General features: G+C 44.7%; 1 protein-coding gene across 13 annotated transcripts in view; it reads left to right on the top strand.

Moving 5' to 3' along the window:
• The first annotated feature begins 235 nt into the window (after positions 1-235).
• Positions 236-25,920, top strand: part of dock10 (dedicator of cytokinesis 10) — a 73,798-nt gene continuing 48,113 nt past the window's right edge. For 12 of the 13 annotated variants that reach the window (XM_085796488.1, XM_085796484.1, XM_085796482.1 and 9 more), the window contains exon 1: positions 21,124-21,605. In XM_085796488.1, coding sequence (XP_085652614.1) covers positions 21,447-21,605 — 159 coding nt within the window. In that variant the 5' untranslated portion in view covers positions 21,124-21,446. Of the gene's footprint in view, positions 608-21,123; positions 21,606-25,920 lie in introns of those variants that run through there. The other variant, XM_085796477.1, reaches the window with a different exon arrangement.

The following is a 25,920-nucleotide window of genomic DNA, read 5'->3' as shown; positions in this document are numbered from 1 at the left end:
GTCTTCATGTAAATGAAATTAATTAGCATTAACTGTGAAAATGATTTTTATTCCTGTGACATGTCAAGTTGACAAAAGACGTCATAGAGGAATTACACTGCAAACTGAGCTGTGACCCTTCAAAATAAAGGCGCCGCGGACAGTCAGTGGCCCATTTCAGGCTGGATCGCCAAGAGTGTTTTAATTTGAAAGTCCAAAACGGAAGTGCAGCATTTACGTTTTGCACATTGACTCTGCTCACTGGCATCCTCTCTGCACTCCGCGCTCTACGTGCGTGAACTGATTGTGTGTGCGAGTGAACGTGTGTATGTGAAGCGTGTGTGCGTGTGTGAGTAGCCTATCTCTCTCCCTCTCTCTCTCTCTTTCTGTGTGTGTGTGTGTGTGTGTGTGTGTAAACACAGCGGCTCGCTCGGCTCATGTTAGGAGCGAGGGCCAGGTCCGACTGCAGCACCAGACATTACCAGGCTGAATTGCGCTCGGCGGCCGCTCAGATGAGGAGATGGCAGCCGAATCGAACCGGAGATTCACCAAGAACCTGCTGAAGCCGGGCAGCGCGGCGGAGATCCGGCAGACGGCGTGCAACGCAGTCAGACACTCCGCAGTGACGGTGAGTAACAGACCTGCATGGATTGTAAAAACATGGTGGTATAGTGAAAACGCATCACCACCTGTGGGCCCAAAGCTGCTTTTTTTTTTTTTTTTTTTTTGCTTTGCTCTGGGATTTCACTGCTTTGTTAACCCCCTCCCTCTCTCGTCCTCCTACCACCTCCCCAAAAAAACATCATTGCTTTCATGTGCAGCACCAGCCTCTGTCAAGACGCCGCACCGCTGCATTGTAGGAGCAGACCTGGCATTGACATTCATGTTGCATCTTTCCTTGCAGTTCTTGGGTGAACACTTGCAGCATAGTGCAGCAGTGCTGTTCAGCCCATTGATCCTGCAGGAGGAGGAGGTGGAGGTGGAGGTGGGGGGAGGACAATTCAATACATTTAAATGGATTAAAAAAAAATCGCTCCATATGCGCAGGAATCGCCACATTTCTTTCCAGTGAGTGTTGGAAAGAAGGCGCTTATTGGCTGATAATGTGGCTATAAAGTGGTGGAGCCTATCATATCCCCCCTGTGGGTTGGAGTTTATCCCAGTGTGTGTGTGTGTGGCTGGGGCGAAGTGAATGAAATGCAGTAAATAACGGCTTGGTAGTAGGATAGTAGGATGCGGGTATCACACGGGCAGCGGTTTGCATCTGCCCAGCGGCGCACAGAAAACACCAGGGAAGATGGAGGGAGGGATGGAGAAGAAGAGGGAGGGGGATTCGCTCGACCACTGTGTTTGACTTACGAGTAATTATATTATCAGGCTATTTTAATATCGTGAAACGTGAAAGCGACGCTCCAGTGGGTGTGTCACGCCTTATAATGAGAGGCTCTGATTGACACATAAAATAGCGGGAGGAGGGGTAAGCCAGGGGAGAAAAGCAGCCTCTATAACACAAATAGGCTACACACAAGGAGAGGGATTTGTGTTTTGATGATGTCCTTTTGATTCATCTGGCAGAGGACAAATCCTTTCTACCTTACATTTTCTGTGTGTGTATGCGTCTCTTTCTGTGTGTGTGTCCATTCAGTAGAGATTAGCATAGAGAAAGGTCACTCCACTTGAGTATCTTTGCCGCTACTCTACATCCTCTTCACTCTGGTGTTAGTGTGTCAGTGGGACACAGGCAGAACAGAGCGTAGTGGGGATTGATTGGAATAAAGAGGGGAAAATGTAATATCACTGGCAGGTTTTGCATGGGCAGACCACAGGATTAAAATGAGAAAGAACTGAACAGTGAGACACAGTGAATGAATGCTTGATATATTAATTACATGTTCTATGAGCAGCTCAATACTGACTCTGGGTCTGCAGAATACAACACAATGCAATATTAATAATTATAACATGAGCCTTAAAAGTAAAACCAGGTTTACTGACAGTTTGAATTTGTCATGTCCCCAAATGGAGTGAAAACAGGGCAGTGTATATTGATTCCATTATTGGATGTATGAATTGACTGGTGAGTCACCTTGTGGTGTATCATGTAGGACATGTCATACACAGTGTTGCATCACAGTATAACAACACACTGTGGGGCTTCACTGGCTTACTTAGAAACATTACAGCTCAGGTCACATGCTGAGCTTGTTGTTTTCAATCCTAATTTCAAGGAAACCTATCAAGGTATTTTTTTATAAAAGTCCCATCTATTAGTCATGCACGGCGGGTTTTACATTTTGAGATGTAATGTGAGGGAAAGCACAAGTTTAAATAATGCTCCAGTGTCTGGGGCCTGTGTTGTGCATGCTAGTGTGTCTCTATTACACTTAAGTGGGACACTTTAAAGACCAGAGACATTGTTATCGTTGGCATGAGTAACACCTGTACTTTTCCTACGAAATCAAAATGTCTCAAGAGACAGGAGGTCTATTTTTAGACACTGAAAGTTCAGGTTGAGTTGTGTTACTTCAGAAAAGCCCTTAACGCTTAAAAGGACATTTTCTACAAAAACAAGTTCTCATGTTAGTGATATATTTCCACAGATAGGCTACTTGTTCTGTTGCACAGGTGCTCAAAGGTTTTGCCTTGAGTTGAAATTGTGAATGTTTTATCTTAGCATTTGTAATTTGACATGATTGTATCAATATATATTGTAATTTGATGTATTTTCTGGTAAATCAAAGGATAATGGAAGCATAGCAGTGAAGTTACCTCATCACACTTCTGCAAAATCATATAAACCTCTAATATTGCCCGCCTATTAATTTGCACCATTGCTCAGTCAAGCCTATAGTACAGCCAGACATATTATGGGTTTGAATACTGCAGTGTAACCCCTGTGAGAAAACCCCCTGATTGTTGTCTAACTCATGTTTTGTCATTTCCCTCCTTGATGCAGAATTTACCAGAAAGCCCAACTCAAATGTGAGGTTTCATTTACTCAAAGTGAGCTGAACTGCAAACCATGACATATACTCAGACCCACATGAAGCAAAGATACCATCTCCTTTTTTGTCACTGTCATTCTCAAATGCTATAGAGTGACTGGCTGCTCTCAATTTTTCCCCCTATATCTTGAAAAAGTAATGATGAAAAAAAGCCATAAATAATGAATGGAAGCCTTTCTACGGTATATACAATGCAGAAATGTTCAGAGTGGGAAGCTGGATAGGGGATTAAGTGTGTGTGTCAGTGTGTAGGTATAACGCGTGTGCGCACAGGCTTAGGTTAAGTGGGTGTGTAAATGTCCATAGGCGCCATGTGCATGTGTTTGTGGACGTTTTTTGTGAGTGTGTTAATGCACGGCCTTTGTTGGTGAAAGAAACCAGGTCAGCAGAATCAGGCCCTATGGCATAACAGTCAATGAAGCGTGAGCCTCCTTTCTCTCCCTCACTGACCCCCTCTCTCTTTTCATAGCTAGCTAGTTTTCCTCATTCACTTAACACCCCCCCCTCCCCTGAACCCTCCTCCCCATCTCTCCATGCCTTCGCCCCTTCTTCTTCGGTATTCAAGTCACTTCTGACACTGTTTTCCTCTGTGTGTGTGTGTTTCTCACAGCTCTGCGTGGGTCCTAAAGTCTGGTTAGATCAGTTTCTGAAGAGTGTGTGAATGTGTTGCATGTACACTCAATGAATGTGTGAAGCGTACGTGATACCTGAAAATCCAACCCCCCCCCCCCCCACTGCAGTACGCTGCATTTTCCTCTTGATGAACTGCTCTGTGAAAGCCATCACTGCTGTCTGACTGCTTCACTGTTTCTCATAGTGGTCAGCCCACCCATCCTCAAATATGCAGGGCGCATGGAAGGGTAGATAGTTACAAGAATGAAGGATGTAATGGTGGTCGAGTTTTGGTTTTTAGAAAGTACATGTTGTTTCAGTTACCATGGGATGTTTTCCCTTCCATCTTTTCTGGCCTCTGAGCTGCTGTACAGCGAATAACAATGAAATGAAATCAACTCTAGGAAATATACAGCAGCGTCGCAGCAGCAACATATCGCAGCAAAGTCCAGTGTATTTTAGACCAACTTGTGCTGATTTTGGCACCAGGCAGTGTGTGTGTGTGTGTTTACGATGACTCCAAGTACAAGTGAGCAGCATAGCAGCGTAGACACAAGTGTCATTCTTGTTGTGAATCTGGCTTCCTGCTGGGATGAACCACATGTCATACCATGCCGCGAGGATGCCAGCCACACCAACCACACAGCCAGAGATTGGGGCCAACATGCCCACCCTGGCATCCCACTGTAGCTCCGAGTCTATTTACCCAGTAGCACAGGGTAGCTTGTATATGCAGTCACCAGCGCTCGTTCCTTTGGGCCATATGCATGCTCATGCTTTTCCACATGGCACCCAGTTTTTGGTATTATATTGCCACGGTCCTGTTCTTCCCTTGGCAGATAATACCACTCCTTGCCTTTGGCATCCTTGGTGCCCTTATGGTACTACCAGCTTCATGCCTAGTCACATATTGACTATTTTTGGTGTCCAATACCAGCCTTCAGAGCTGTGAATTTTCCATTTTGTTATTGACCAGTGTCTGTTGTCCACTCAGAAAGATGGCTCTGTAATCCTATAATGTTTTTTTTTTTTCACATGTTAAGCTAATTAATTTCAAATCACCCTAGAAACAGGAATTACTGCTGCTGACTGGTTTACATGTATAATTAACTGTTCAATGCCATCAACTACTTGAAGCAAGCTTCAGGTTTCTGACATTGGTTGTCATATCATACCGGTTATGGCAGCAAATAACAGTTATTTTTATTATCAATAATCATCTGCCAAATATTGGACCTCACCTAGTTGCACTTCCCAAAAGTCCTATCCGAGACAGGTAAGGTAAATTCATGCAAAACCGCTGTTGCACGTTCCAGTTGGGGGCAGTTTTTCGGCAAACGGTCTCTGCATTTACCTCGAAAACAACTCTGTCTCGTAACGTTCTGTTATTATCTCACAGTGTGGTGAATGTGCAGGTCACAACTTGTCCATGAGAGCGTTTTGGAGTTGTTGGATATTGATGAGTTTGAGGGAAACCAACAAATCCCATGAGCCTCCGTAGCGTAGCTCTGAGCAGCTCGCTGCTCTGCTCCGCCGCTCTAAAAATAGCTTACACCGACAATTAAAAGTAAAGAACCTACTACCTATTATGGCAATGGGCCAATTTGCCAAAATGTTGAACTATCCCTTTAAATTAACTACATGATCAATGATCAGACCGGTTGTTGATTAATGTTCTGTTGGTCAAGTACTATACTGGCTCCATTGGCTGCAGTATGTCAGCCATGTAAGCGAGCTGAAAACCGTTTTCTCCTCCATAAATAAGAGAAATCAGGTATGAAATTGCTATAAGAAATTGTGGATTTCTTTGGAAAGGACTTGACAGTGATGTAAAATATATTTGACTTATAGTTAATGGGCTTAAACCCTTTGCAATGATGGTCCTTTACCAGTGCGGTTCACCTCTGCGCTCATGTGCATGCTTTTGCTCTCCTGGACTAATCACCAGGGAGTGAGTAGTACTGTGTGTTCGTTGGCTTTCACACCAAAAAGTAAATCGACTCACACTCGCACTGAAACGTATCGAAACGATGCCACACTTTGGTTAAAGTTCAAGCGCATTTCCTGCCTGCATTTCTTCTTTTCTCATACAGTATATGACCGAAAACTTAGAGTAAATGTTCTCAAATATTGAAAAGGGTGTTCCTGCACTATTTTACTGACCTCTTTGTTAGCTCTTTTTTGGGTTTCACTCATTTGCAAGCTTGCATGCCAGTAGTTATGCAACTCGTCTCTCTTTATACTCTAGAGGAGAGGGCGGAAGATGGGATATTTGTCTAGATCTCCTCTCCTCTCCTCTCCTCTCCTCTCTTTTCCTCTCCTCTCTTTTCCTCCTCTCCTCTCCTCCCCTCTCCTCTCCTCTCCTCTCCTCTCCTCTCCTCTCCTCTCCTCTCCTCTCCTCTCCTCTCCTCTCTTTTCCTCTCCTCTCTTTTCCTCCTCTCCTCTCCTCTCTTTTCCTCTTCTCTCCTGAAATTGGGCTGTTTTTTTGGCTTGTCTCATTAAATTAGTTTCATTTTCTCTGCTCTCTGTTAATCTCTATGTACATCAGCTTTTATTCCTCAGCCTTCTGGGCTTCTACTAGTCATATTCTGTATGTGTCTATTCTTCTACTAAAATCCTACCACTGGGCATGTCTGTCTGTCTGGCTGGCTGACTGTCTGTCTGGAGCTAAAATTTGTGTCAGACAGCGTGAAGCAGTCTTTTTTTTTTGGAAGGGAGGGGGGCGGCGGCGGCACTGTGTGTAGACATGTTCCAGCGATCTGTGCATGTGGTCGTTGGGGGGACATGCTGTCAGTCTGACCCTTACTTTCTCCCCATGACGCATCATGTCCTCTGCCTGTGGTGCATTGTTCATGACTGCTGACCTGACTTTTTACCCAACATACATGCATGGCCTCGCACATCTGTGTGTTTTTGTGCCTGTGTGCGGTACATGCGGTTGCTCTGAACAACCAACCGTTCAGGCTACATCAAAAACCTTGTAGCATGCACATGGGGTTGGCTGCTGCTTGAGATCTGTGTCAGCGTGGTTTTATCTTGATTCGACCACAGCGCCCTGCTCTACGCCAACAGGAGAGTCGTCGGTTGTCGCGCTAATCAGTCGCCTGCAGCAACAACTAATTTGCCCTTGTCATGCAAGTTGGTCCAACTGATAATGCTGAAAATCAATTGTCCTGGAGGAAAGAAACCGGTCAGATTACCAGTAATTACTCTCCCGCCACCGTGTCTCCGTTGCCCGGCAACAGAGAAAGGTCACTTAGGATGGAATTCTAACAGGAAGCACTCGAATCGCATATCCTCGCATATCTCTACTTTTTCTCTCCCTGCGGTGTATCTCGTTTCATCTCATCCATCGCTCTTCTGTTCCCACGCTCTCTCATCTACATCTTACAAGACGTCTCATAAATTAATTTGTCAATTTGTGCAGCAGCTTATATTAGAGATATTCCTATAATTGTATCTGTAACCCTCCCCCAGAAAACTGCTTTCTGTACGCCCACTCCGTCTTTTATCACCTACTTGTGTTTCCTTATATTTATCTCTTACTTCGCTCTCGGGAGGTCATTAGACCGGCTGTGGCTGTCAGATGAGATCTGCACCAATCCTGTCACTTCTGTCCCGTGCCTCTTTATAACATCTGGATGGGATGAGGTAGGACAGGAACAGGAGGAGTGCTGCTGGAGTCAGAATCAAGTTTATAATTGGGTCAGGCATCACCAGTCTTATCATTTTTAGAAGGCTAGACCATAAAGAGGGAAAACCAGTGAGGGAGGAGGGTGAGAAGAGGAAAAGAAAGATTCAGTAGATTGGTCTCCTCCTCCCAGAGGAGTCTGCACTGAAGGCTCCACTGCAGATAACTTGTCCTCTTCCAAAACCCTCCACCCTGTGTGTGTGTGTGTGTCTGTACTGCATGTGTGTAATCGTACCTGTGACTGTAAGCTCAGTTTGGAGCGTGCATGCAATTTCTAAATATCAGTGTGCTACATAGAAGCTCTCCAGGTCCCCATAGACGTTCTTGTAAGTGTTCCAGTTCTCCAGGAAAGTTGGTTTCGCAACATTTGAGCAAAGTTAATAGAAATGCTGTGAGCTTATCTTAATTCCCAAAGATCCAGATGTAAAGCTGCTTCACAAATCAACATTTCTTTGTCTGCCAATACGGTTATTCTCTTACATAAGTTGGGGGTTTGAGGGGGGAAAAAAAATACCACAGTTGGATTGAATAACCGTCTAAATAAGTCAGTGAGAGAAAAAGAGACTCCCCCAGCAAGAACAATTAAGACTGGAGCTTCTGGGCTGTAGCATTGCAATGGATCACAGAATGATAATCAGGAGTTCTAGTGAAGCATGGCTGTTTTTATTTGGTCTGACTTGTCTTTATGTGGGCCACCAGTCCACCCATTGTAGCTGATGTGCACTTTTCCACCTCTGTTTCCGTTTACCTTGCAGTCTGTGTGTGTCAGAGGAGGGTGTGAATGTGTCACCTTTTAGATTGTGTTTTTGCACATGTGGGACAGGATGTCACTCCCTATCTCTGTCTCTCTCTCACACACACACACCCCATGCATTTCATGTCTCTGAAGAACCCAGCTCAGATGGCGCCTCCATCATGCGGTGCAACTTAAATGTATGTTCACGTCGCTGTAGAGATTTCCTCAGCAGGGCGACGCACACTTTCTCTTTTCCTTGTTCCCCCCTGTTCCTCCCTTTCAGTTTACCTCTTCTTACCCCCCCCCCCTCCCACCGTTATATTTTCACTTCTCACCTTCTGCCCCCCTGCCGCCGCCGCTGCTGCTCCGTTCCCTCTCAGCCTTTTTTTTTTCTATCGCCACATGAATTCCCTAATTACCTACACTTCCTTTCTGCTCCCTCGTTCTTTCTTCAAAAATCAACTGGATTACATTCGCACGGCTCTTTGGTTCTCGCTCCTTGTTATTTTTTGAGTGAATGCTTCTAGTGTCACCGGTGTGTTTAGACATGCAGACAAGAGAATAGAGAAAGGGATTAGAGGAGATGAATAGCTCTTTGACATTTGTTATGACTGAGCTGCAGACGACTCCGCCGCGTTTGCCCCGATAACAGTAGGACCGTGCACTGCCAGGGCCTTGGTGTGTGTGTGTGTGTGTGTGTCTCCACATCTTTCTAAATGACTCATTCAGAAAGGACAAGAGAGAAATAAAAGCAAAAGGGAAAAAAAAGAAAAAATCAGAGCCTGTCACTGTCACTAGTGACACTGTCTCCTGCTGAATTCCCCCACTGTTTGAACTCTGCATGATGCTGCACAGTGATCTCAGTAAAGTGAGTGCAGGGTGTGAACTGAACACAGGAAATTCTTTTTTTTTCTCTCTCTCTCTCTCTCTGAAATACATGTAGCATTGTGTCAGACAGCCAGTTGTTGAATTGTATTAGAAGACAAAAAAAAGTCTGTTTTAGTCTAGGTAGGAACATGGATGAAGAGAAAGTATTTGTCCATCTGTATGTCAGTGTTTGTGAGAGGTCACATGAGAGGAGAGGAGGAGAGAGAGAGAGAGAGAGAGAGAGAGGTCCCCGGGGCTCCATGCATTGTGCCAGTTGTGCGTTTACAATAGGCTCTTTGGAGAGAGAGGCTTCGCAGCCACTGAACTGCTCCATTCAGACTTGACCAGGCTTTGCCTCACAGGAGCTTAACTTTCATCGCCCCCCTCCTCTCTCTCTCTCTCTCTCTCTCTCTTTCTCTTTCTCTCTCTTTCTCCATCGGGCCCTGCCATCCTGCCCTGGTACCTTACTAGACATCGCTGTCCACTCGTCCATCCAGACTCTTTTCACGGCCCCCGGGGAGGGGGAGTTGAAGGGAGGGAGGGGAGGGGAGGGCAGGGGGTCCACTTCACATACTGGACTAAGAATAGTCCAGTGACTCTCTGCGAGTGAATTGCAGTTTTGTATCTCTCCCTCACTCTGCATTCCAGAGTAGGAGGCCTAAATATGCTACTGCCATTACCGTCTGACCCCCCATGCCCTCCTGCCCTCACCCTGTTAAATCCACACACACACACACACACACACACACACACACTTATGCACATTGTGTGGCAGTTACATGTGATTTGGACTTTCCCTCGTTGACCCACTTCTCTCACTGGACAGGATGAGATAGACAGAAGAAGGGAGTGATCTGATTTACCAACAAACTGATGTAAAGAAAACGCATCAGACGCTCCCATCTCTTCAAACAGTCCTAAAAAGTTTCTAAATCTTAAAAAGCAGGACCACGTCTTTTTGTTACATGGTCAAATCCCCAATCCTTTAAGAACTTTTTGTCCCTCTCCACTCAGCCTGTCTGTTTCCTGTTGGCTTTGATCAACCCACCCATAATCCCATCTGGCCGTGTCCGTCTTCTTTATCCCGGTGCCGGATAGTAAAACAGAAAGAGACAGAAACAAGCTGCTGTTATCGTGAATATTTCACTACATGCAACGATAAAGGTAAGCAGATACACTCAGGTTATTTCTGTTTGCAGTATCTGTGCCCTTGTTAGAAACAGAACAGATTGTTTTAGTAGCAGCGCTTGTAGACAAAAAAACCTCATAGCACAAAATAACTGGCTGAAAAGGAGTAGTGTGTCGCAATTAGGGGGTCTATTAGGAGAGATTGACATGATAATCATAACTATGTTTTCACTATTGCTTACTCACCCAGAGCTAAGAATCTGTGTACAAAGCCCATAGACACCCGTTCATCTTTATGTTAACTACTGTACCAGGACCTTCACATTGCATTTCAGCCTTTTTTTCGAGCTGGAATATAACTTTATTATATAATATTCTTGCTTGGCTGCTAGGAGTGTGAGGGGCTAGTCTCCTGTTTGTAATAAATGGTGGGTTCTCATCAGGGTTCATTGAAGTTGGGTCTTCTCTGGATGACCACTAGTGATGATAATAGCATAAAGATGGGATTAATCTAATATGATGTGTGTAGTTCTCTATCTGTCAAAATGCACCAGATTGAAGCCTTTTAATATAAAATTGCCCCAAATTTCTGACACCCCCACCCCGCCTCTCCCCCCGCGTGCCACAACTAAATGACCTCTGTATTTCAAAAATCCTGCGTACGGCCCTGCCCATAATTTTCTCAATATTTAAAATATTTCTTTAACTGATCGTACTGTAATAGACTAAAATGAGTCAACAAAAACAAAATAAGTTATTTAGCCTACATCAACACAAGTTGATAGTACTTCCATGTAGGTTCAGCCCTTCAGCAGCTTTTCTCTGGGGGCTTGGTGGTGTAAGGTCAGTGTGATCATGGTCTTTACCAACCAAGTAGAAGGAGTGGATTTGATTCAAACATGCCACTTCCACTCTTCCAATTTCTGCTTGTGGCCATAAGTCTTTTTAATGTGCGAATTAGTGTTTTGATGATTTAAAACTGTTTTATTTAATGGTTGTATTCAGTGGTTGTTGTTTCCTTTTGTGTCTGTATGAATGCGGCTGCTGTGACACAACAATTTCCTTTACGGGTTAATACAGTATCTTGATCATTTCCGTTCCTGCTGACTTACAAAAGGAGGTGTCTCACCGATGTGACTCAGAGGAACCAGAGCTCAGAGGCAAAATTCTCAACAACTGGAGTTAGTTAAGGTGAAGCAACCGTACACAGATCCACGACCGCCTGCCACGGCTGTGGATGCTGATATCAGAGTGTGTGTGGGGGTCAATAGGATTTTATTTTCATTTTGGATCTAAAGCTCGCCTATGCACCTGTGCTGGCTCCCTGGATGCTTGTGTCTGACTCTGTATCTTTCTATGTGCGAACATCAATTTTGTTCGCCTTAAATGTCAGCCAGAGAGCTGACATGGGATCTGCAAAAGAAATAAAGGGAAGGAGGGGGAAAAAAAGAAAGCAGGGGGTAGAGAGGAGGGGAGAAAAACTGGGGGAAGAAGGGTGGAGGGAGGGGAGGGAGGGGAGAAGGTACGGGAGGATAATACATATGAAAAACGCAGGAGGAAAAGTCTTCAGAACAGCTGCGTCCTCCGTCTAAAACCGGGACCTTGGGGAGAAGGAGCAGTGCTGAGTGGGCGTCTGGTAGATAGTCAGCGCTGGTGTGGAGGTTACGCAGAGGTCACATGTAGGCTTTGTGTAGGTGTCATAAGTAGGCGCTATGACTGAATGATTTATTGCAAACCAGGCATTCAAGTGGGTTTTTTTTTTCTTCATTTCTGTGAGGGTGTAGATTGGGGGGGTTGGCATAAAGTCCGATGATTTATTTTTTCACTCATCTGCCTGGAATGATGCTGATATGACTGTTCATAATAACCGTAGAGCAGCTCATAACCACTATGTCCATTGTGTCGGTATGCATTTCTGGCATGACTGCATAAAAGTCAATATTGGCTTGGGCCTTATGTAGGATGAAATGTGGCAGGTTCAGAGCGAGGACACATTTCTCCAGCTAACAGAGCTACAGGAAACAGAAATCATTATGGATAATTGCTTAACGAATAGTTACGGTTTCCTAGTGTCAGTGGCACCGACATGCAGTGGAAGTGGAGTAGCAGAGTTTTTTGGTTTGATTTGGCGAGGAGGCGATGGAGATGGTGATTTGTCGTAGCGCTCTCTTACCTGGACAGGAAACAGGAGAAGGCTGACGGCTGTGTAAATGGCCCCAGATAGGATCACAGAGAAAGGGAGGAATTATAACCACCACCACTATAACTACAGTACCATCATGTTGTGGCAGCGCTCTTTCCTGTAATATCAGGTTTTGATTAACAGATTACCTCTCAAGCAAAGCCTTTTTCTGTTTCTAATTAATGTGCTCTGTTTCGAGGCTGCTGTTACCTTTAAACATCCCCCCTGGTGTATGAGCTGATACTTTGTCTGTGTTTCTCATTTAAACCGAAACAGCACTGACTTCAAAAAAAAATTCCACCCCACAAAAACCCTAAAATATTGCGAGAAGACGGGTTTGATTGCAGAGATATATTTATTGCAGCGCGCTCAAGAATCCCAGTGACCTCAGCCGTCTCCACGCTTTGACGGCCGAAGCCCGAGATGGGACAGAGGGGGGATGAGGGAAGAGAGGGAGAGAGGAGAACAGCAGGGAGATGTGGAGAGGGAGGGGGGATTAATGAGGCACCAGCTCTGTGACAGTAGCTGTGTATGTGGGTGCTACTAATTAATACTGGTATGCTATGATAGTCTTATAATACACTCGTCTCACAAGACCAAGATTCTTCTCCTTCGCTGCGCGTTTATGAAGGTGGGAGTCGGTGGGAGGACAAACAAACAAAACAGGCAGGTAGAGACGTTTAATGTTGAATGGGTTTATTGTTGTCACTGCTGCCTCTGAAGTGAATGGATTGTTTGATGGAGTGCATTAAGGAACAGTAATACAGTTGGATGTGGGTCAGCTCATCTAAAACAGATACTACCTCCACTTACATCGTAAAAAGTGGATTTATTTGCATAAAATAAAACGTCCAGTTTCAGGAAAAAGGAGAAGAGTTCGACTTAACGTTGAATGCATTGCAAACCCATCTCTGACTTCAACATTATCCTGCTTACATTTCACATGACTCCATAAATTATTCAGTGGACAAATAATACATTTCAAAAGATCAAAAACAAAAAAAAAGAAAAAAAAACCTTCACCTGCAGTTTATAGCCGACCTCGTCATCTATAAACATTTTTAAAGTTGTGCGTGTCCAATTACCCTCCCACTGTTTCCTTTGGTTTTTAACGCCGCTCCTCCGTCAGGCTCCATCTGACCTTACACGCTGGCTGATTGTCTGTTATCATAGATGTGGTGTGTTCAAATTCCATAGTTATAATTCTTTCATGAGGGAAGCTGCGTGTGTTGTGTTTGTGTCTCCTGCGGACGGTTGGAAATACAGTAAAGGAAAGATTTCAACGGTCCTTCGGGGGGTAGTTAAATAGGTAAAGTTCATTGAAGTCAGACTGGGTTTTTGGGGGAGTTTTGGATGAATTTTAAAAGGGATGTGAGTCCAACGAAAATGAAAGGATTTTTTTTTTCTTAACAATGCAGCTGCTCCTCACCAACGTCCCCTTATTTTCCCCACCTCACCTTCCCTTCCCTCTCATACTCCCTCCCCCAACATCACTCCTGCCTCGGGACTGTAGTTCGCAGTTAAAGACATTTTAATAGCTTCCTTTTCTAAACAAACCAGCTGCCAGGGGTGGGGGGGGGACCAGATAGTATCTCTGGCACAGAGCGCCTCCTGGAGGTCATTCATTTCCACTGAGGTGTGGAGACTGGCACAGCGGCTGAAGGCTCTCTCGCAGCCTGCTGTGTTGACTTCTCAGCACTAGATGGCATTGGCAGTGTGCTTGTAGCGCTGAGCTCCTTCCTGTCACCTCCTCCAGTAAAAAGAGCCCGACTCAAGAGCCAGATGAAACTGTCAGATATTACGCTTCAGGATCACAGCATCGTGTCATATCAGGGTTGCTCATCACAAAACGCAAATCTGATGCATGACAAAACCAAATGTGAACTGATACATCTCAGGTTGAGTTTCTTTGGCGCAGCTGCTGCACAGCAGGGTGCCGTCATGAATTCATACAACCACCTGAAGTATCAGCAGAAAATACACAGTTACCAAGAAATATCCACCACCTGACCACAACAGCATCCGTGCATGACTGCACCTGACAGGTGCAAATATAGTAACATAAACACATAAGGCTGGGTAATCTTGATAGTCATTTTCTCTGTGATCATGCAGAAATAGATTATGGATTAACACCTCTGTGTGTCAGATGGGGAGAAAAAAAAGTGTTCACGTTAGACCTTGTCTGTCTTCCTGTTTGTGCAAGAGACCGTGTACCGTGGTGATGTAACCACAGGCTGAGGTTTTACACAGAGCAAGCAAACACAAACTGAGTTTGAGACAAAGTTAGCATCACTTGTCTCACAGTTAGAGAGCTTACTCACTGTAAATGCAGACAACCATCGTGAGCTGCAAACTTGCTGCACTTTCTTTTTCACCATAAACTAACCACTTGTCAGTTCCACAAACAAAAACAGGTCACTTGATGAAGTTTATTTGACTCAACAGATCAGATCAAACTATTTCTTACATGATCTGCTCTGCAGCCTCCTGTGAAACTGATCCCAGATTTCATTTTCATTTTTTCAGTCTTCTGTTTTTCTGTAGCTGCTGCTGTTTTTTTTTCCATCACAGTCCCTTAACCCTCTCCATCTCTGCACCACGTCGTCTCAGAGAAACCCTGTATGTATGTGTGTGTGTTGGTGTGTAAGAATAAGGGGGACGGGCCCAGTGCAGCCAGAAACAGGTTGACCCCGGTGTCCCTCATGTTGCTCTGCGAGTGCCTGGGGGCCAAGCCGTAGTTCGCTGAGAACCCGGCACCCTTGAGTGACAGCATCCTTCCCGTTGTGGTCACCATGGGAACAGGAGAGTGTTTTCCCAAGTAAACTCAGTGGAGCTCTGCGCCACATCAAACGGCGCTGCCATGAGTCAGCCTGAAGCTCTGCAGGGAACCTAACTATAGCAGAGCTAACTGCTTACAAGGCAGAGCGCAGGAGTTTTAATGGACTGTGGTTTCCTACTTGGCCTAGTTGGCTGAAGTATTTGAAGTCAGTAAAAATGGCTTATGTTTGTCTTTTGTCTAAATAACCTACATGCGTGTGCAGCATGCGCACACTCACATGGATCAAACTTTCTGCAAATCTAGTGTGTGTGACTGGGACTTGTTGGCCTGCAGCGCCGTGGAGGAGAGGAACAGTTCTGCTGGGAACAGAGGGATTACAGAGACCGAGGCTGTGCAGCTGGAAAACATTAACTCCACAAATGATGGCAGCACACTGCCCTATACACCCCTGTGATGTCATCCTCTACAGAGGTTCAGACTTACACACAACTTAGCCCTGGTCACACACACAGGGACGGGAAACATAGTGCAAGGACATGTACAGTATGTTATAGGTACAGAACAGAAAGGTGCATGCAAACACACTTACATTTACATTTACATACACACAGTAGCCTGAACTTTTTGTTCTAACATACAACGGAACTTGTGTGTTGCAGTTTTTCTTTTTCTTTTTTCCAGGCAGCCCTGATTTCATTGGGAACATCTGAGGGAATGTTTAATCGGTACAAATTGGGAACTTCTTTGTTCCATAACCTCTTTCCTCAGGTTTTAAATTTTGTACAAAATACATGATCACCAGCTGAAAATAGAGTATGATAATATTACAGTGATACAGCAACATTAAAACGCTGCTTACACAGTATGTTCATATAGGTCAAGTACTTTCTTTTCATAAGTTATTTTTGGGGGCGTTTTTGCCTTCAAGTTCAAGTTCACTTTTATTTATATAGCACAATTAAAAAGACCAGTAATAGTCATCCAAAGTGCTTCACAGAGCAGAGACAAAAACAAAAAGAATGCATGTGCAAGAAACAAGAAAAACATGCATATCATCACAAATGCATGTACATACGATCACAGGCGCATATGCACACATACGCATACGTGCATAGTTACAGTAGTCACAAAACAACAGTGCAAGATTATGTTAAAACAATCTGATTAATTCAGATTAGGTGGTGGAGAGAGAAGTCAGCGATCAATAAGGAGTGACATGCAAACACCCACAGGTCAGACTCAAACCTACAACCTCTGCAATCAGGACTAAGCCTAGATGGCAGCAAACAATCCATCAAACAAGCCACGAGGGCACCCAGTAAAGTACTGTAACTGACATAAAACATGTATGGTTATGATTTAACATATTGTTATATTGCTACTTTTACAGAAGAAAGGGCTGAAGTGCTTGTTTTGGATCTTGTTTTCTGAAACTATGGACAGCTCTCTGGAAATTTTGAGTTACTACACAACTCTGCTGTGCTCCTCTTATTTTCTGTGTACTGTAACTCCTTTATCATTTCCTCATTATTTCTCATGAAGTCAGCTGTACAGTACCTGCCAAGTGTAGCCAAGCTCTTTCTTCATTTCCTCAAACAAATAGTAACATTTTAGTTGTATTTTCCAGGAAGTCTCTAAGGAGCACAGTCATTATTCCATGTTACTTGCTTCTTGTGAATAAATGACCCATAAAAAAAAGCATTACCAAAATATATTTTCTGCCATTGCCATTCATCATGCGTCCATGGACGTTCAGAGATTGGTTGTTATCAGACTTATAGATAATGAATTCAGAATAAATGGGGAGTGACAGAGTTTATTGTTTTTTAAGTAGATTATAGTATCTCACTGTGCATACTGGTGTTGGTGTCTGGGGATGTGATGTTATTCTTGTAGAGTTTTGTCTTCACACTTCATTTTGTGATTTATTTATTCTCCTAACCAGCTCTGATTCCAGGAATGGTGTCTCAGGAGGTGATCTGCCTCTCGCTGTATTATCTCCATGTTTTGTGTCACCAACCACCAGCGCCTGAGTCAGTTTCCTCGTTCCCCTCCAAGGAGGTGCCAGGTCCTCATCACTTATTCAGCACTCCCTCCACCTCATTCGTTGAGAGTTGCCTTGGGGGTTTAGCTTTAAATTCATCTCTGCCTCTCTCCTTCCCTTTTTAAAAAGGAGGTGAAGTGAAACAATTACAAAAAGGGCTCCAACAAGGCAAACACAATGCAAAATGCACACCCCCCCCCCTCTCCCCTACAATGGAAGGCTTAGGTCTGCAGTTATTCTCTCATGGGAAACATGCAAATCATTTAGATTTCACTGATGGCTTCTTAATATCATCAGTGATGGAGCCTCATCCGACCATGACGCCGTAATATACTTACACCATCCGACTGCTCTTAATAGTTTTACATTTGGCTAAGATGTAAATGATGACATGTTTGTCAAGACAAGATACGGTGAAGTGATTATTTTGAATATGAACACATTATGACCTGCTCCTGCTTCCTCTTTATTTTTAATTTCCAGCTGTGCAGGGCAACGATGCATTATACGACCACCCACTGAAACCTGCCTTTGCTCCACCAGAGAGCTCCAGTCATGAGGAGGTTAAAGGGATACTTCAACCAATTTTCTACTCACCGTCATGCCAAGGAAGGGTTTGGAGAACTTTCAGAGTTATCAAAATGCTTTTGGAGTTCCAGGGGGGGTCCGGCTGGCAACGGATTTTCATATAATGGATATCAACGATGAATGAATCAACCAAAACACACACTATGAAACATCCAAATACCTCCATACTGCTCGTCTGTACTGACCCAAGTGTCCTGAAGCTGCCACATGAAAAAGTTGTTCGGAACAAATTCATTTGATCACTGTTTGTAGCCTTGTTGTAGCAGTAGCTTCCAGTGGCTCTGTTGATGTTTGTGCGCACGCACAAGATTTGCTGCGAGATGTTCGTTCGTCGTTGTAATAAACCATTGGATGTATGATGTAAACATATCTCGCAACAAATCTCACGAAGCAAACAGAGCCAAACCCTTCCTTGGCATGACGGTGAGTAGAAAATTGGTGAATTATCGATTTTGAAGTATCCCTTTAAAGCAGAAGTAAGCGATCCGGTCGTTTTGGCTAATGCTGCGTTCCAGGCAGGCTTTTGAAACCGTAAATTACAGCTTTAAGTCACGACTTAAGACTTTGTAGCGTTCCAGGCAACCCACTCGTGTTTTTCCGACCTGTTTTACCTGTGAAAGTCACTATAACGGCCACTCGTAACTTCTGACCCGTGAACTCGTACCAGATTGAACTGGTACGACTTCACAGATCAGAAAAACACGAGTTACGAGTTGCCTTGAACGCACCATAACGTCTTGTCAGTTAGCAGCCCCTGCCCTCGTCCCTACGTCACCACATTCACGCGCATCCCTTAGCTGCACACACAGCCCTTCATGCCGTTCTCTCTCCTCATTGGATAAAACTTGTAGGATACGAGAAATGTTTTCTCCTCGGTTCAGAGCAGAGCAGAGTGACTGACAGACCCGTGTTTCAGTCCAAACACTCTATGTAAGTGATTGCTGTCGGAAGATATAACTATTTAAGACTTATATTAACACATAAATATCGCTTACTTCTGCTTTAAAGTTAAAATGCCTCATAATGTGTGTTACTGAAAAAATATCACATAAGTGCTGTCTCAGCATTAGTTGAAGTCATTTTTTTTTAAATAATGCTGGCTCTCACTGGTGTTTACATAGCACCAGTTTATGCAGACATGCATTGTTAGGTTAAAAAAAAACATAACCAGGATGGAAACAGGCTGAGAGAAAGCCAGTGTAGGGATTGTAATGTGTGAAGTCAGACAGAGCTCAACACCGAGCGGAGCGAGCTGTGTAACATGGGGCCTTTGCTGGCAGCTAGAGGGCATGTTTGTGTGTGGGCAAATTTGCATGGCAGCACCATTGTAGAGAGTCTGGCGCACAAACAAAGACCATCTCTGTGGTTTTATGCGAGTTTGAGCTACTGCTGTCAGGCATGATGCACTGAGGAGACTTGACTGAGACGTTGTGGTTTTATTTTGGAGGGGGGGGGGGCTGATGCTGCTGGCGGTGGGCGTGGCTACTGTTTCCCTTTCCCCTTTTGTGTGTTGCGGTGGACGCACACGCTGTCATCTCCCGCTGAGTGCGGCACATTGATACTTGTACACTGTGTGGGAGAGGAATTGCAATTCCGTATGTGCTGGTGCCTTTTGTGTGCTCTCATTGTGTTTGTGTGTGTGTGTCGTGTTGTTTATATTTAGCTATGTAAAGCATTACAATAATGAACATTTATGTGGGCGGTGGGTGGGATCTTCTGTCACACTGACACGGACACTAATGACCTTAATAGTCACCTACCAGCATCACCATGGTTACCTCCTACTCTCCACAGGGAGCAGAGTGTGCGCAAATGTCTGGACCTATACATTAAAGTGTGCGCCACTAAATTATAGATGTAGAGTCAGGCTTGGAGAACTATAGTGAAATTATAATGCTTCATTTGCAGAATATGTAAACTGTTCCCTTAAATGACCCTGAGTATGATGACTAGTGATGCTCTACTGTATATACATGTAGACATATTGCATTTTAATTTATTATAACGGAATAATGGATATTCATTTATTTTTCTCTGAATAAACATTAGAAAAACCCACTAACTAACTTATGGCTAAATGCACTGCTGGTTTCACAATAAGAGATAATGGCATATTCATGACCTCAATGCCACATACACACAACCACTTTTATCTACTTGTACCTCACTGCATACACTCAATAGATGCCCATGAAAAAACAATGTAACTTCTCTTTTTTAATCGTCATTGACTTCTTGGATTATTTTCAATGTTGCGTCAGTGTATTAAGAAATGTTTTCACTTCCTGCTACAAGTGTATTTGTGGTAATTTTTTAAAAAGAATCCTTATTCCTTTTAGGAAATATGGTGGCCGAAAAGGAGAAGGTTGATTGATTGCCAAGGGTTTCAGCCTGTCACAGTCAGCTAGTTTCGCTTTTTCACTCCACCTCCTCTCCCTCAAACAGATTCACTTTTTCCGGCCCGAGCGAGACACAAAAGATGATAAACAACAGTAAATCCAAAACTCCTACTCGCTAACCTTTGGGTGACATAACCGGTGCTATGGTGCTAGATGTATGTTTGGTGCAACTTGCGGGTTTCCACGAGTAAGGACGGCTGGCGAGAAACACAAAGGGGGGAATTTCATAATGGGAAGAACTGCAAATTGCTGTGAAACAGATGAAAACAATTTTGTTCTCAGATATGCAGATTTTTTTTTTCTTTCTCTTCAGCCACACACAGAGAAAGAAAAGTGGATCATGAGGAATAAAGCAGGACCAGATGTTCTGGTGACATGTGAGAAATTAGAGTGGTGAAAGTGATTGTCGCTGGCACTCAGGGACAACAAAACTGATGTAATGGAATTTTTATTCTTGAAACTCCTCATACTGTCCTGTTGCCTGTCTGTGTGCTGCAGCACAGTCAGGGAGGGAGTTTCATGTGGTGGATCTGCAGTCCTAAAAGTCGGCATGCACGCTTCATCTGTGAAGCCGCCCACTCCCCACTTTTCCTCCACTCTGTGGGCTTGCTCACCACTCCCAAACACTCTCCTCCTGCTCATGCTGGAATATTAAACAGAATTTACAATCATATACACAAACACATACTGAAATCTGCATATGCTGTCATATGCATGTGTTTTATCAAACGTCTGTGCTTTGGATCCAGTCCTCAGTGCACAAACTGCAGATCCACAGTCACAGTCAGCAGAACTCTTGACTGGAAAGGACTGATGTGGTTACATGAAAGATGGGAAAAGACAGTGCAGCAGATTGAAAATCAGAAAAGATAATGTAGTTGTGTGTGTGTGTGTGTGCAGTATATGTGCGTGTATAGCAGCTGGTTCTGGTCAGCTGACGAATACTGCAGACTGTGATTTGTTGGGAGAGCTGGGCTGGGCTGAACCATGCACAGCTGCAGTCTGTGTGTGTATGTGTGTGTGTGTGTGTGTGTGTGTTAGAGGAAGAGAGAGAGGGAGAGAGCGAGACATGTAAGGCTGCCAGTGTGTAAGCTCAGCAACAGCAACATAAGGAACTGGAGACTGGAGCAGAGCAGCGCAGGACAGGACAGACAGAGAAAGCTTTGCAGAGCAGGACCGGTAGAAGTGAGGCTGGAGGGGAAGGTGAGGGAGGACAGGGAGGGGTAGGAGGAGGATGGAGCCTCAGTTTTCCCACCGGGCTTGAACACAGCAGCAGCAGCACAGCACCACTGGCTGGACCAGGTGGACTGGGCTTGAAGGGGGCTAAACTGTGTCATCGGGTCAGACACTTCACAGACAAAGGTGAAGAAGAAGCCTTTACTCGCCGGACCAAGCAGGAGAGGAGAGGACCGTGACTCGACAGCGGGAGGATTATGGGCTGTTCGGCCAGTGTGGTCCTGCTGCTACGCTCGGTGGGCGGGGCCGACTGCGGTCACATGTGCTCACGGCAGGACCAGATGTCGGTGGATGCTGCTACACCTACCCTGGAGGGTTACACCTCCACCACCTCGCCACTGACCATCATTGTAATGGTAACTAGCAGTGTGCTGCACGTCCAGCTCCCTCCTCTGGTGTGTGCGTGGGCAGGTAGAGGGGACTACCGTACTGTACATGGGTGTGTGGACTAACAGTGTGGCATCATATCTTTACTGTATATTTTCATGCATTTTTAAATTGTAATGATGGAGAACGTGCGGAGCCAGAACGTTAAAAAAAAAGACCTGTTTCTTCGGAGCAGTAATTCTCAACCATGTCTATAAACTTGATTGTGGCTTTCTGTGTTTTCTCTTCATTTCTGACTTTTCTTGTCTAAGTTTTTCTTCTTTTTTTTTCTTTTGGACGGCCTCTTTCTGCAGCTGAGGTTGATGTATGATCACTGATTGGGGCCTGGTTGTTTCCCTTCACAGCTGAGAGGCAGAGGGACGGAAATGGAGGGGGGAGAATAGACAGGGGAAGGGGGAAGGAAAGGGGGGGGGGGTCAGCTATGAGGAATCTAGTTTCTGTGGGAAAAAATCTGCTTTCTCTGCATTTGGCCTACAGAGAAGATGATAAAAATAGCAGTTCAATCAGGACTGTGATCAAGATGGTGGATGAGAGTCGTTTGGAGTGAATGAATGAATGACTGGATTCAGGAAATCAATGAATGAATTACATAAACGTTACATGTGAGTTTCTATCTGCTGAGTTTTCTCTCCAGAACAACGTCGCATGTCAGCCATCTGTTTGGTATCTGTATCCACTGGTGTTGGCCAGAATTTTTTTTTCGTTTTTTAAATTCAGAGAAAGACCCTGGTTTCTGTAAGCCCAGTGGAAAAAATGTTCGAGTTTTGGCAGGATGGGATCTTTACAGTCGCCCCTTGTGTTTCCCCCCATCTTTCTTTCCCTCCATAAACCTCCTTGTCTCTTCTGGTGCCCCCTTTTTCCGGTCTCTGTGGCAAGTTACAGTCACGATAGTTTACACTGAAAACTCCTGTTGCCGGCAGATTCCTTCACTGTGAGTACAAGAGCATCAAATGATATGCGCAGTCTAGACGGTGTTTGAAACTAATATTCTAACACCGCTTTTGATGATCTTTTGAAGCATGCAGTATTCCCTCGTCACAGTGAGAGCTTCTTCGCCGCCTGCAGCTACAGAAAAGCATGAATCTTGAATCGCAGTCGCTCGTATAGTTGAAAGGCTTTTTTACACTAAAGCGCAAATTTCGTTGGGAAAAGTTTTCTATCTTGAATCAGTTCATAGCAGCAGCAGCAGGTTTTTTGGAGCACAGGTTGGTGCTTGAAGGCAGCGATTCAGTGTGTGATTCACAGGTGTCCAGGCCAGATCTGTCAGTGTGAAGTCATCTACACTGGAGTCAGGTTCGCTGGATATTAAGTAGATGAAAGCAAAAGTACAACTGTGTGTCATCTGCAAACAAACAAGTGGCATCATGTAGACTTGATGCAAATTATGGAGCGTGGGAAACTCCAAAGGTCAGGTGCAGTGCAACTTGAGTTGTAAAACTGATTTCTACCCAGTGTTGAAGAATTTCATCTCGCTAGACTGATCTGCAAATGTTGCATTGTGTTGAGACTTTGAAGAATTTCAAGAATTGACCAGTGCCAGTTGCTAAAAGGTAAAATATCCACTGATATTTCAAGAGCCGCCTCAGTACGATGGCTGGTTCTGAAACCAAGTGGACGTGTCACAGTGAGATGTTTGGAAATGGATGAATAGTTCCTGATCAGTCAAAACAGGGATGCAAAATCTTCAGGTGTATTGTCATGGTGACCATGGTTTCTATCTATATTCAGCTGTGGTTAAAATTACAGACTGCACTGAAGTGATCTACAAATAACGAATTAATACTTTGCAGGGCTCCAGACTGCCCCTAAATGAAACAGTGCAAGTGAAGTTTTCATCTACTTTCACATGTGCAACCAGTAAGTTTGCCTCTTTTATTTTAACACTGGTGAAACATGGAACTCAAAGAATCTGTCATTACAGGTGGCAGGCCGATGTGTGTGAGGATAGAAGTAAAAAACAGCAGCACATCCTCGTTGCCCAATGTTGGCTGGGTGCTGGACCAAAAAATAACGTAACATGAAGGTAAAGAAAAGTTTGCAACACCAAAGGGGCGCCAATGCAATAATTTTTTAAAGGTACATGACGTTTTCGAGCACCACTGACTCTTCCTCAGATGTTAGATAAGAGAACGAATGGGTAGAGACGCCATTTTTAAAGACCAGTCCCATGACATGATCATGTGATCACACACACCAGTTGTGTATTCATATCAATCAAATGTGAATATTTGCTTTGCAAGTCGATTAAAGCACAAGTAAGCGATCCGGTCGTTTTGGCTAATGCTGCGTTCCAGGCAGGCTTTTGAAACCGTAAATTACAGCTTCAAGTCACGACTTACGACTTTGTAGCGTTCCAGGCAACCCACTCGTGTTTTTCCGACCTGTTTTACCGGTGAAAGTCACTATAACGGCCACTCGTAACTTCTGACCCGTGAACTCGTACCAGATCGAACTGGTATGACTTCACAGGTCGGAAAAACACGAGTTACGGGTTGCCTTGAACGCACCATAACGTCTTGTCAGCCGATGGAGTTAGCAGCCCCCGCCCTCGTCCCTACGTCACCACATTCACGCGCATCCCTTGGCTGCACACACAGCCCTGCATGCCGTTCTCTCTCCTCATTGGATAAAGGTTGTAGGATACGATAAATGTTTTCTCCTTGGCTCAGAGCAGAGCAGAGTGACTGACAGACCCGTGTTTCGGTCCAAACACTCTTATGTAAGTGATTGCTGTCGGAAGATATAACTATTTAAGACTTAGCCTATATTAACACAAAAATATCGCTTACTTCTGCTTTAACAGTGTGTGTGCTCCAAAAAATTTAAGTTAGCAGCTACTGTGCTCCTAGTAGAAGATGTTAGTCTGGAGCTTTGACAGTCTGGGTTCTCACATGTGCTACGTCAGAGCTGGTCCATCGGACGTCTCCCCTCCAGCTTGACCCTCTGTCCACCCCTCCCACACCCATGTCACTGACACTGTGGTCAGAAAGGGAACACGACCCTCTCTGACCACTGTCGCTCCCCTTTCGTGTCAATGTGTCGAGCACTCTCAAGTGACGTTCGAGAATGTGTTGGTGGTCGGTTAATTAGTCATCGACAAGATGTTGTGAATGTTGAGCAATTGTCAGTTCACTCAATGGTTTATAATGAAGCTTCACACATCTGGATGGACTGAGCAAGAATATGAGCTGAAAAAAGATTTAAAAAAACACTGAAGTGTCTGTTTTAAAACAGAGCAAGAAAATCAGATGAAAGGCCCATAGGACTTTCACCATTAACTCAACACGTCAAATCGTCCTCCCAAAAGTGGAGAACGCTGTTTTTCATCAGAGGGACAAGTTCTCTCAGATGTATGAATCCCCATTAGTCCCACTGTGTCTCTCCCCAGACCCTGTGCTGCTCTAATGATGTAAAGCAGATGGCTTCTGTCTGGTTTCTCCTCTCTGCTGTCTCAGCTGTCTCTGTCCTCCCATGTCTGTCTCTCTGTCTCTCTTAATCCCTATAAATCTTCCTCACTCCATCTTTTCTTCCACGCTGCCCCCTTCTCTCTGATTTCATCACACTTTCCTCACGTCTCTCCTCTAATAGGATGGTAAGCCCTTAAATCTGCGCCTGAGAGTGACACAGACCAGCTTGTGCGCATTATATGACTTCCCTCCATCTTTGTCCTTTTCGGCTGTCCATCTTAATCATTTTACAACTGAGATGCATTCTCCTGTTCTTTTTTTTCCCTCACTAACTCAGATCCTCCTCCTCCCCTCCTCCACTCCTCTCCCCTCTGTCTCACTCCCTTCGTTCACAGTTATGCTGGAGGAGAGCCGTGCTGTGAGCCACCCGTCTAGTGCTCTAGTCATAGCCTCCACACAGCTGTAGTTTACCCAACACCGACACCCACTCCACCTCACCCCTGCCAGGAGAGAGGGAGCAGGGAAGAGAGGAAGGGGGGACTGAGGGGGAGATGTTAAAAGGGATGTTTAATAGCGTGAGAACAAGGCAGCAGGGTAGAGACAGAGAGGGAATCAAAGGAAGAAGAAATAAAGGAGTGCGCTGCTGCTGAGGATGTTTGATGAGATGAGGAAGCGATAGAGGAGGGGAAGAGAGGGAGGGATGGAGCCAGCTGAGGCAGCTGGTGTAAAACAGAGGATGGATGGAGGGAGGAACAGAGCAGCAGAAAAGAGAGAGGAGGCTGAGCTTCTGCTTGCCGCAGCAGACGTTAAATAGGCTTGAAGGAGCGCGGCGCTAACAGCGTAATTATGATTCACTGTTTCAGATGCAAAACATCAA

This window comes from Trachurus japonicus, chromosome 13 (assembly GCF_045865225.1).
Source record: "Trachurus japonicus isolate A0001 chromosome 13, Traja_1.0".
NCBI lineage: Eukaryota > Metazoa > Chordata > Actinopteri > Carangiformes > Carangidae > Trachurus > Trachurus japonicus.
This window is presented reverse-complemented; position numbering and strand designations above follow the sequence as displayed.